The following is a 12,066-nucleotide window of genomic DNA, read 5'->3' as shown; positions in this document are numbered from 1 at the left end:
TTTCACAGGAAGTGGTACAGCCAGGATTTGAACCCAGGCAGCCAGAGCTCATAGACACCCATGGTCGTGCTGCTCAGAATTCTAGACTGAGAGGAATCATAAAAATGATCTAGGCCAATCCCTCATGTTACAGATGAGGAAACCAAGGCTAATAAAAGTGAAGCAACTTACCCAGGACATCAGTTAGCTAATATCTGAACTAGAATGTTCTACCCTCAGGCAGCCTCTGGATTTTTAGGCTCTGTCAAGCTCTAGGTCGCCTCTGCCGAAGCCTCCCCTGCCTACTCCGGAGCACTCCAACTAGCCAGGGCCTTATACCACAGCTTATTTGCCATTTGCATTAGATTCTGCTCCGTGGTTCCATTTGGCTCCATCCAGTGGATCAGGGAGTTTGCTTCTCAGGCACAGCTGGCTGGAGGGAGGAGGATGGGCCAGTGTACCTTGGGGAAGCCTGAGGTGGACAGGCCTGGAGGCTGTGTCAGGAGTTGCGTGTGGTTGTCTCCAGTGTGGAGCTCTTGTTCTTATTGGAGGAGTCAGGAACAGGTTCTGGGGCTCTTCACCTCCACCCCCCAAAGACATAAAAACACATTCAACTCACCTCCTTTTGCCTCCAAAGCAGAGGGACTTGGCAGCGTGACCCTCTGAGGCCTGTCTCACAGGACTTGGCCTTCCTCTGAAGTGGGAGGGACATAAGTTAGACCACAAGATGCCTCTTGACTCGCAGGGAGGGCTTTAGACATCAGTCTGGGAAAGAAGGGGGTAGTTGCAGCCGTCTTGGGTTTCTCCTGCCTGAAATGCAGAAACGCACACATACATGTATGTGCAAGACGGGGGTACGTGACCCTGCAACTTCTCTAAGGGGAAGAAAGGTATTATCCATGTCAAGTTTGTTCAGAAATAGTATCAAAACCACAGAGTTTTCACTAAGATAGAAAAATAAAGCAGCTTCGTGGGAAGACCTGTCATTTCCCTGTCTGAGCAATCTGTGCCCAATCTCGTGGTGGTACCTGGGAGGTGGGCTGGCCCTTGTCAGAGCCTCTGGCTTTGGAGTAAGAACTGCTTCTTCCCGGATCATGCCTCCAACTCCTGGCTGCAGAGAGGCAGCCAGGTTGACTTACCTGCCACTCAGTAATGGGCCTGTCCGGTGGCCAGCTGCTCCCAAGTCACCCGCCGGCCCTGGGCAGAGCTGAGAGCCCTTCCCCTGCCCGTCAGATTCTCCTGTTCAGTCCTTCATTCCCCAAGTACCAATTCCTGAGCCCCTCTGGTATACTTGACTTCCATGGTACACCCGGAAACACGGGGTGTGGACCCTTCCCTCTGGAACCAGGTCAGACTGCGGAGGGGAGGCAGGATTATCGCGTGTGAACCACCCAGAAGCTTGATAGAAATGCAGAGTCTCAGGCCCCTCCCCAGACGTATTGAATCAGAACTTGCATGTCACCTGCATCCCCAGTGATGTGTGTGCACATTCCAACTCGAGAAACACTGCTCTGGAACTCTTGTTTCGTACATATTTGTTGACTGGCAAATTCACCTTCAGTTCATCTCTATAAGATGGAAGGTAGTTGTTAACGCCCATTATATGAATGAAGAAACTGAGGCTTGCCGGGTGTCTCAGCCTGTATGTACCAGAGCTCAGCTTGGTGGCCAAGTGGTTGTCTCCCCAGCTTGTATCCTGCCTGTGACAGAGGAGCCCGCCAGAGGTCATAGGGAACAGTTATAGTTAACTCCGATGGATTCATACAGGCAGGAAGGGTATAGGAGTTGCGGAAGCCCAGAGAAAGAGAAGTTGCTGGCACTTACTGTAGTGCCTGGGGTCTGGCCAGGAGAGACAAGGCATTTGGACACAGTCATTCTGTCCCTGAGGGTAGCCCAGAGGGGGCCCTTACTGGGCCTTGTGGAGATAGGGGACTATAGCCTTTCCTGGCCTCCTTCAGCCCTGAGTGGGAGCTGTACCCACCAATGAAGCCCTGTTCTGCTGTCCTGTGTGTCTGTTTAGTACAGAAGCAGCCCGGGGCCCTGGTGTCAGTGGGCTAGTTGGCCAAAAAGCACACGTTTAGATGTCAGCATCAGTCACCTTGCTTCAGAATAGAGAGCCTGCCCCACTCCTACCCACCCTATGCCCCAGGCCCTGCAGTGGCTCCATTGGGACTTCTGCCAGCCCCTTATCCCTGCCCAAGCATGTCATATACCAGGGGACGGCCCTAGGAAAGGAAATGTTCCCCGCGCCTTCCAGGTGCAGGTGATAGATGGCACAGCCCACCACTGCTTTGGTTTGTTTGGGGGGAACATCTCCCATTTACTTTGTATTAAAAAGCAATTTAGTATACTTTGGTTTCGAGGCTCTTCGCAGGACACATGAGTGCCGTCCACTCTCATGAAGCCCTTGGCAGAACCCTGCTCGTTTGATTCCGTGTGCTCCTGGCTGCCAGCCCTGTCTCCCCACGGAACTGGAAGCCCCTGGAGGACAGGTGGTCATCTCTTCTGCACCCCCAGTGTCCTCTCTCTGTCCTCCCTTTCTGGAGCCCCATGCTTCAGCCACATGAGGTCTGTTCCTGGCATCCAGCCGGATCTCTTAGGTTGGTGCAAAAGTAATTGCGGTTTTTGCAATTATTTTTAACCTTTTAAACCACAATTATTTTTGCACTAATCTAATACAAAGTTATGTCCCTTTACCTTTTCTTGGGTCTCTGTCCTCGCAGTGGCCCTAATGCTCCGTTCAGACAGCTCAGGGGCTTCCTCCACCAGGAAGTTTCCCTTGGTTGTTCACCCTCCAGCATTCTCTCCCTTCTTCAATCTCATTTGGACCTGGGCCCAGCACATCTCCACAGTTAGAGGTCAGTATGTTCTTCCTGCCAGGGGCCTATCCTCTCATACCATGTTTCCCCGAAAATAAGACCTAGCCGGACAATCAGCTCTAATGCGTCTTTTGGAGCAAAAATTAATATAAGACCCGTTCTTATTTTACTATAATATAAGACCTGGTCTTTATGATATAATATAATATAATTATAATATAAGATAATTAATACAATACAATATAATATAGTAATACAACATAATACCAGGTCTTATATTAAAATAAGACCTGGTCTTATATTAATTTTTGCTCTAAAAGATGCCTTAGAGCTGATTGTCCGGCTAGGTCTTCTTTTCAGGGAAATAGGGTCTATATGTGGAATTCCAGGTTCTTAGCTGGGAGGGGGCAAAACCCTCACTCCTATACCTGACCTCCACTCAGCCAGTCCTGTACTTCAGGAATTGTCCCCTCTGACATCATGCTTCTGGAATCAGTTTCTCTATAACCAGACTTATGGTTGTAATGACAAAAATACAACTCCAACTAGCTGGGAAAGCAACAACCAAAAGGGGGAGGGACTGGAGATTTCTGAGCCTGTGTAACTAGCAAGTTGTTGGGGTAGGTGGCATCAGGCATAGCTGGATGCACGCGCTCCACGTACTGAGGTCTTTCTCAACAACTCCAGGCTTACATGGTCCTACAGCGTAGCACTCACAACCTCAGACAGAGAGTGTTTCAGGGACCATTCTCATTGACCTGGCTTAGGCTCATGCCCACCCTGGAACCAGTTACAGTGACCAGTTCCTAGGTTGCTAGGTTGGTGCCAGGGGTAGGATTCCCCACCTGAATCTTTTGGACAGAGTTGGAGGAATGGTTCCTCAAAGGAAAGTCAGGATGCTTTCACCAAAGTAGGTGAAAGGTTCGGAGGGCAGAACCCAGAGCTCAGGCAGAAGTGACTCACCTCAGGTTATCCCAGTAGTGACTGTGTCCGGAATTGAACTTGTCTTTCTTTGACTCTGGCTTTTGGGCTCATCCTTGATGCCCAAGTTGTGGAGCCTTCCCAGGTGAGCTGGGAGGTGAGCCTGAGCTTAAGGAGGAATCATCTGCAGATGAGGGGGAGAGATACTTCCAGGTAAAATCCAAAGGGAAGTGGACGTGGCTTGTTTGGAGGAGGGGTGTAATCACACCTTCTTGGAGAGGCTGTGCGTGTGGGAAATGAGGGTGCATTGAGAGCCCGGCAGTAAGGCTCAGGGTGTCCCTTTATGCTGGAGTTCTAGAACTTTGGCCCCAGGTAGCCCCACCATAACCGATGTGGCACAATCTGTGTCCCCTAAAATCAGGCCCACCTATTGGTCAATCCCGCATGTGTTCTGCCTGGAGCAGAGGGCTCTGGGCCCTAGACTCTAAATCTAAACCTTTGTGCATCCAGGGGGACACAAAGGGTGCATCCTTTCACCAGTCCTCTTTGCTGTTAGTCTAAGCACTGAGGGATATGCCCAGCTTTGATGAACGTGCAGGATGCTTTAAGACCTGCACCTTTGACACCTCAAACCTTTCCCAATTCATGCCCAAAAGCCCCAGTGCCATCATCCACCTCTCAGAGGGCTGTTCTGTGGCAAAAGTCTTCCTTCTCTCAAGCCTTCCTGTGTTGCTTTCATTTCTCTGGCACTAGCTCAGTGTGGTAGTGATATGGAGAATGACCCCTCTTTCTCTAGCTTTGAGTCCTGCCCTGAGTCTACAGACCTTAGTCCTTGGTGCCTAATTTGGGGCTCGTTGTAGCCTCATAAATGGGCAATGGGCCCTTTGAAAACCAATTCTGCCCTGGGTTCCGCCTTGCCAACCCCCCTCTTGATCTCACGCACAGCCCAGCACAGGGAAGCCCCAGTCCATGCTCTGGTCAGACTTGTCTGCCAGCTGACCAGTAGAAGATTGGCCTGGCTATGGAGAAAAATGGCCCCAGTTCACCCAAAACACTGCAGTGAGATGCTAAATTGTGATGGTGCTATGAACAATAAAAATGTAAAAGACATTAAGCAGGCAGGAGAATTACAGTCTGCAAATTCTCCTCGCCCCTCAAGATTTTTTTTTCCTTTTTCTGTTCTCTTTCAGCCAATGCAACCCCAGCTATTCTGCTCTCACCTGAGATTTTGTGACTTATTAAAACTTCTAAAAATAAAGAACCAGGCTACTCCTAGCGCAGGATATGGTGACAGATTTGGTTTGGGTTTTTTTTAGTCCTGGTATGGCAGGAATTAGCTGTTTATTTTGGTTTACTTCTCAAAGGGGCGTGGGCTGTTCGCCTTGACAGGAAGCAGGTCAGCACTTCTGGTACTGCTTCCCTGGCCCCAGACTGTGGGCCACGGAGTGGGAGCCTGGCTTCCAGATGGAGAGGAACGAGCAGGCCTGGGCAGGCGGCTGTTGAAGGGTCTTAGAAGGAGGCGGGTGTGTTACTTGTGTGCACACCAAGCCTTTGACAAATGCCTTCCTGGACTGCAGGATACAAAACAGCAAGATGATAAACAGAATCCCAGGAAGATCACCATGGGGCCGGAGGGGAAGAAGTTGGTGTGGTCTCCACACATCTTCTCCTGGCAGCCCTTTCCTCCATTGTTGGAGGCCACCCTGGAGAGTAGTCAGTGAGGGTGTGGAGTGTGGATAGGGCTTGGAGGGGTTCATTTGAGAAACCAGCTCCGATACTTGAGTGATGAGCCATACTCTCATCAGATACACACGGGAAAGGTGAGCCACCATGGGCTGACCAGAAGCCCGAGACTTGGGAGCCCCTGCTGGGGTCACTGAGAGTAAGGTATGACAGCTGGAGCCTGGGCCGAGAGAACAGACAGTATTGAAGCCTGAAGACCAGGAGCTGGACTCTGGACTCTGTCACTTTGAGCTGAGTGGTGTTGGAAGGAATCTCTTCTCCCTGAATTTGATTTCTCATTTGTCATTCTAGGGAAGGGCTAAACCTCTACCTAAGAGGTCATTGTGAACATCGCTTGAAAATGTTTTCCAAGAGCATACGTTCTATTCTTTATAAATAGCATCTAGTTTCATTGTCACCACCACCCTATGAGATAGGCATTGCTAGTCTGCAATACCATTTTTTGTGTTTTGGGAAATTTAGATCTCCATAAACATTTTGAGGTATATCCTCCCAGTCTTTTTTCCTACGGGTTTATATGTGTTTTTTTAAACAAAAATAAGTTCATACAAGATTATTTTATAACCTGTTGTTTTTTAAGTTAATATTTTTATGAACCAGTTTCCAGTACATATCTGCATCACTACTTAAAGTGGCTTCATAGCATTTCATTGTAAGAATCTCCTGTAATTCAGCAAACTTGTTCCCTGTTATTGGACCTGTAGTTTAAATCTCTCTCTTTTTTTTTTTTTTGCCATTATAAACAAGGCTGCAGTGGGTATTCTTGAAACTAAATTTCTGCAAATATCATTATTATTTTTTTTTATAAGATAAATTCCAAGTAGAGTTACTAGATAAAAGCATCTGCACTTTTTGGAGACTTTGATACATGGAGTCAAATTGCTTACTTTAAAAAAAAAAAAGTTTTCAATTGATAAAATTTACAGAACATAAAGTTTAGCATCTTAACCATTAAACATTTTTAATTGTGGTGAAATACACTTAAGATAAAATTTACCATCTTAACCATTTTTAAGTTCATAGTTTGGTAGTGTTAAGTTTACATTATTGTGCAAACAATCTCCAGAACTCTTCATATCACAAAACTGAAACTCTATCCCCATTAAATAACACCCCATTTACCCCGCCCCCCAGCTCCTGGCAACCACCGTTCTACTCCCTGTCTCTGTGAGTCTGACTACTCTAGGTCTGGGAACCTCATAGAAAGTGGAATCATGTAGTATTTGTTTTTTTGTGACTGGCTTATTTCACTTAGCATAATGTATTTAAGGTTCATCCACATTGTCACTTATGGCCAGATTTCCTTTGTTAAGGCTGAACAATATTCCACTGTGTACATATACCACATTTTGTTTATTTATCCTCCAGTGAACACTTGGGGTTGCTTCTACCTTTTGGCTATTGCGAATAATGTTGTTATGAACATGGGTGTACAAATATCTCTTCCAGACCTTCCTTTCAGTTCTCTTAACCCAGAAGTGGAGGTGCTGGGTCATGTGATAATTCTATTTTTAATATTTTAAGGAACTGCCAGGCTGTTTTCCATAGTGGCTGTACCATTTTACATTCTCACAGTTGCCCACTCTTGTGTGTGATTTATGAGGGTTCTTCCCTATCTGGCCTTGAGATTTCCTCCCTGAGGGCCGAAGCAATGACTCACATTTCTTCTTCCCCCAACCTCGCCCAACCCAGGATCCCCAAACTCTGTGTTTAGCCCTCTATGGGTGCCCTGTGCTCTGGAACCAGTTGGGTAGGCAAGAGGGGGCCGGGGTGGGGGGGGTCCACCCATCTGGAAAGTTCCATTGCAGAGGAAGCGGTGTGCTCTCCACCTCTGCATCCCAGGGTGGGGCTTCTTGGAAGGGCAGCTGTCTGGGATGTGATGAGTCATCTCAGACTGAAGAGGCTGGGACCAGCCTGGGTGTTGAGCCCCTAGTCGTGCCAGGATCAGCTTGCCTGCAAACCAGAAATTCTGAGGTAATGAAAAAGCAAGCATTGCTCTTGAAAGGGACCCTCCCTTGGCTTGTAGAGCTGAAAGGCCCCTCTGCCAGTGGGAATCGGGAGGCAGTACCCGGCACTTCCTGGCAGCCCTGGCTTCCTACCTGACGGACCAGGCTGTGTTACAACCCCTGGGATCCTTTGAGGAGTGGGCCGAGGAGCCGCTGGTCTCCCTCTGGATCTAGTGTTGTGGTCTCGCCACTTGTGTTGAAACACTCAAGGGCAGAGGGTGCAGGGCATCCCAAAGGGTGGAGTGCCCAGCAGGTTTCCAATCAGATGTTTATGGACAGGAAAATGTACCAGCTTATGAATCAAAGAGTAAATAGAAGGTATAGAAGCCCTTTTTTATGGGAGGAAAGGGTGACTGGACTGTGAAAAGCCACTGCCAGCTCCAGGAAGTTTTTTGGTTTTCTGTATGTTGGAAATTATCTTACTGAGGAAAACCTCAGTACCTGTAGCCCTCTGCTTTGATCTTTTAGTTCTCCAGAATCATAACTGCTTCATTTTAAAAAGGCCTTATATCCATTATTTTTAGATAAATTGTCATACAGTAAGGTACACAAATCTTAAGTGTATAATTTGATGGGCAAGTGTAAACATCCGTGTAACCAACACCCCAATAAAGACAAAGGACATTTCCCCATCATCCCAGAAAGTTCCCTCAGGCTCTTTCCCAATTATTCCCCTCCCCCACCCTCACCCCTGCCCAGGCAATGATTGGTTGGTTTCTATTAATATAGATTATTTTTGCCTTTTTTTTGGAATAGCATATAACTGAAGTAATACAGCGTGTGCTTTTTGATATTTGGCTTCTACACAATATAATTTCTGAGAGATTCATCCATGTTGTATGCATGTCCGGAGTTTGTCCTCTTGTGTTATTTTTTTCCTGAGTAGTAGTCCATTGTATAAACGTACAATTTGTTTATGAATTCTTCAAGAACCATTATTTAAATGGAGTGGGAGAAGCCCCTTGGGCTGTACACTCAGCAGGAGTGGATGCATCCGTTCATCTATGCACCCATCAACTCACTCACTCAGTGCCAGGCCTGCTCTCACTGGGTGCAAAGATCAATCAGAAATGCACAGGTAGGATGGTGACCACATAGGACACAGGCATGCGCAAAGGAGATGCAGCGAAATATTCTGCTGGTTTGAGTCTGGGAGGCTTGAAAAGGTTTCAGAGAGGAGGTGGTTTTGCTGTGAGCTTTCAAGGAGGGTGGGATTTAGAATTCTCAGAGAAGCGTGGTGGAGAGGCCTCTGCTGGGAGCGGAAGGAACGAATGAAGCACGGGGGACGTGGAGGCCCCACAGACAGACATTACTAAATTCACCACTTTGCAGTGGCCATCAGACTGGCAGCCCGAACCTTCTGGGCAGCTGGCCTCGTCCATCCCAGTTCTGGGCCCAGAGGTGGGGTAGGAGGAAACCCCGCCAGCAGCACAGCTCTCAGTGGAGGGCCACAGCGCAGCTACGTCTTCTGGAGTTGGCGGCGTCCTCCTGCCATCTGCAGGTGGGCTCCCAGGCGAGGCCTACTGGACAAACAGTATGTTGACACCCTTCCTGCAGGGTGGACAGGCCCCGTGTCTGGGGAGCAGGGGCGGAACCAGCACTGGCAGTGAGCAGTGGAGCTTGCCTTCTCCTGCCTTCTTTCTACGTCTCCTCCAATGCTCCCTCTATGTCTCCTCCCCCTTCTAGTCCTCTCCAGTGAGGAGCTGAAATGGTCATGAGTCATTTGGCAGGAGGCACGTTGACACTCAACCTTTGTATTGAGCAAGGACCTTCGCAGGCTGAGGCACTGCGACCTTTGGACCTGTTCACACCCCAGCGTGGTAGAGGGCAAGGTCACTGCCTCTGTATGAGTTGGGATGTAACCAAGAAAACAATAATAATTCCTCACCTTGTGTTGGCAGAGCGCTTTGTACTTTGTCAGACATGATCAGGCTTGCCATCTCTTCAGCCAGCCAGCCAGCCAGTGCTCGCTGAGTGTCTACTATGTGCCAGGTTATGGAAAGGTAAACACAGTAGGATTGATGTCTTTCAGGAGCTTATAGTCTGCCTGCGCAAATATGTGAACAAATGAGTACGAGAAATGGTGGGGTGGGAATATGTACAGTATAGACCAGGGCCCAAGAAGGAAATGGTGGGTTATACCAGGGGACGTTAGGAGGGGCTCTGGAGAGGAGACGGCTCTCGGTGAGGCAGACGGGGTGTGGTCATTTTGGATGAACTGGGGCAGGGGTGTGCTTTATAGGCAGCAGGGCAGCAGCTGGGCGCAGGAGGTTGGGTGTGGATGTGGCAGTTGTGGTGTCTCCCACAGCTCGGGCTGCTGTACCAAAGTACCGCAGACTGGGTGGCGTATAGACCAGACATTTATTTCTCACAGTTCTGGAGGCTGGAAATCTGAGATCAATGCCCCAGTATGGTTGGGTTCTGGTGAGAGCCCTCTTCTAGGTCGTAGGCTGCCAACTTCTCGCTGTGTGCTCACATAGTAGAAGGGGTAAGGGAGCTCTCGGGGTGGTTTTCATAAAAGGGCACTTATCCTATTCATGAGGGCTCCACTCCCGGGACCTCATTCCTCCCAAAGGCCCCACCTCCTAATACCATCACATTGGACATTAGGTTTTCGATATGAATTTGTGAGCGGGGAGGGTGGAAGGGACACAAACACTCGGTCTGCAGCATACGGTGAGAAACAAGGCTGGGAGGTGACAGGAAGGATCTTGGAGGGCCCGGTATGGAGCTTCAGGAGTTTGAACCTTATGCTACAGCAGTGGGCACCCCTGAAGGGTTGTAAGGGGTGGAGTTTTGGAAGGATCGCCCTGGGAGCCACGTGCAGGATGGATTAGAGTGAGACTAGAGGCAGGGAGGCCAGCTAGGAGGCTGACGTGGTCATCCCCTCACTCGAGCTAAAGCCTGAAATAAGGCTTTAGCTTATTATGTAAGAGAAGGGAGGGGAGGGGAGGGGAGGTTTGAAATGTTGAGGGCTTGGTTTCAGTTGGATGCTGGGCATATAGGATTCTATTTTTATCATTCCTTCAGGGAGTGCATCTGGAGCACCAGTACATGACAAGTACTGTGTGGGGCACAAAAATGACAGCGACCTGGAATTTGCCCATTGGGGCCAACAGTCCAGGACAGCACCGCTAGTCAGTTCTGTGTGAGTTGGACACGACAGAAACACAATTTAAATGACTGTGACCCCCAAAAAGTATGGGGGGAAGGGTTTATTGGCACATGTACCACAAAGTTTCAGGCGGTAGAGAGTTTCAGGCAAGGTGCTCAAACTCTGTCTTTAAGGGTCTGTCCTTTCCCACCGTGTCTCAACTTTATTCTGTGTAGCCTTCATTTTCTTTTTTGTGACTAAGAGTTTATTCAGTCTCTTTCCTGTCTTAGAAAATATGTAAATGTAGTGTTTTTCCTTTACAACATTCACTTCTAGTTAGTGTAACAGTGCTTACCCATCTTGGCTTCCTACAGATGGGTTTTTTTTAAAGAACACCCAGTAACATAAAATGTACCAGCTTAACCTTTGTCAAATGTACAGTTCAGTCGTGTTAAATAACTGCACTCACGTTGCATGGCTTCATTTGAAGGCTTTCCCAACATCTCCAGGCTGACCTCTTACCAGCTTATCCGGCCCGGTGGAAAGAGTAGAACTTCCAGGATTGGCTCTTTTTCCGCCCACACCAGGCCATGTGCTGCGCCTTAGCCACAAAGTGTGGCTCTGATGATGGGCCAGCCTGGCTCCTGTGCTGCCCTGAAGGGCAGTGGGATCATAGCCCTCTGAAGCAGGTGGCTGAGGCTGCAGGAGGGAGGGATGCTCAAAGGGGATATGGATGCAGGGAGGCTAACACAGCAGGTGTCCGTTGCTCTCGGCAGATACAACCTGAGTGCAGGTAACTTAGGCGAGGTGGATACTGTTTGGTTCCACGGGAGGGATGCATGTAAAAGGCTGTGTAACTCAAGCATCTACCGTGTGTGTGGCAGTCCAAAAACACATCTTGCCCACATGGAGCTTTTAGCTACTGGGGGAGTGAAGAGCTGGGTGTAAATAACCACTCTGCAGTGCGGAACCGGTGAGTGCCTGAGGGGTGGATGTTTTCTTCTAGCAACTAGAAGGGTCAGGAATAGTTCCTGGAGAGGCTGGCCTGGAAGGATAGGCAGGACGTGGACATGGGGCCACGGCGTGGTCCCCCCATGGGGCATGGGTGCCTGCTATCTGCCCACCACTTGATCCCAGCTACTGCTAATACCACCATTGCTTAGCCTGCTCCTTCTCCTCCTCAGACCTCCACCTCACCCTGGCTGCTCCAGAGCGTAGGTGTCCTCAGATGAGCCCACCGTGGGCCCAGGGAAAGGGCCTGGAGTCCGGGGCGCCTGAGCAGGGCAGGTCTGAAGTGCTCTCCTCCTGCAGGCCTCTCCCTGGAACGCCTACCCAACTCCATCGCTTCCCGCCACCGCCTGACCGAGAGGGAGGAGGAAGTGATCGCCTGCTTCGAGAAGGCCTCCTGGATTGCTCAGGTGTTCCTGCAGGAATTAGAGAAGGTGAGCTGGGAATTATAGGACCTGTATTGAGCCCCTGTATCTATAGCCCCCACTAAGCTCAT

General features: G+C 49.2%; 1 protein-coding gene across 1 annotated transcript in view; it reads left to right on the top strand.

Annotated features, from left to right (window-relative positions):
* Positions 1–12,066, top strand: part of TTC7A (tetratricopeptide repeat domain 7A) — a 111,249-nt gene that overhangs the window by 15,585 nt on the left and 83,598 nt on the right. Inside the window, exon 4 of the mRNA XM_033124425.1 lies at positions 11,874–12,004. Coding sequence (XP_032980316.1) covers positions 11,874–12,004 — 131 coding nt within the window. The remainder of the gene's footprint in view (positions 1–11,873; positions 12,005–12,066) is intronic.

The sequence above is a fragment of the Rhinolophus ferrumequinum genome, chromosome 13, assembly GCF_004115265.2.
Source record: "Rhinolophus ferrumequinum isolate MPI-CBG mRhiFer1 chromosome 13, mRhiFer1_v1.p, whole genome shotgun sequence".
NCBI lineage: Eukaryota > Metazoa > Chordata > Mammalia > Chiroptera > Rhinolophidae > Rhinolophus > Rhinolophus ferrumequinum.
The sequence above is the reverse complement of the archived record's forward strand: the minus strand, read 5'-3'. Positions and strand labels throughout refer to the sequence as shown.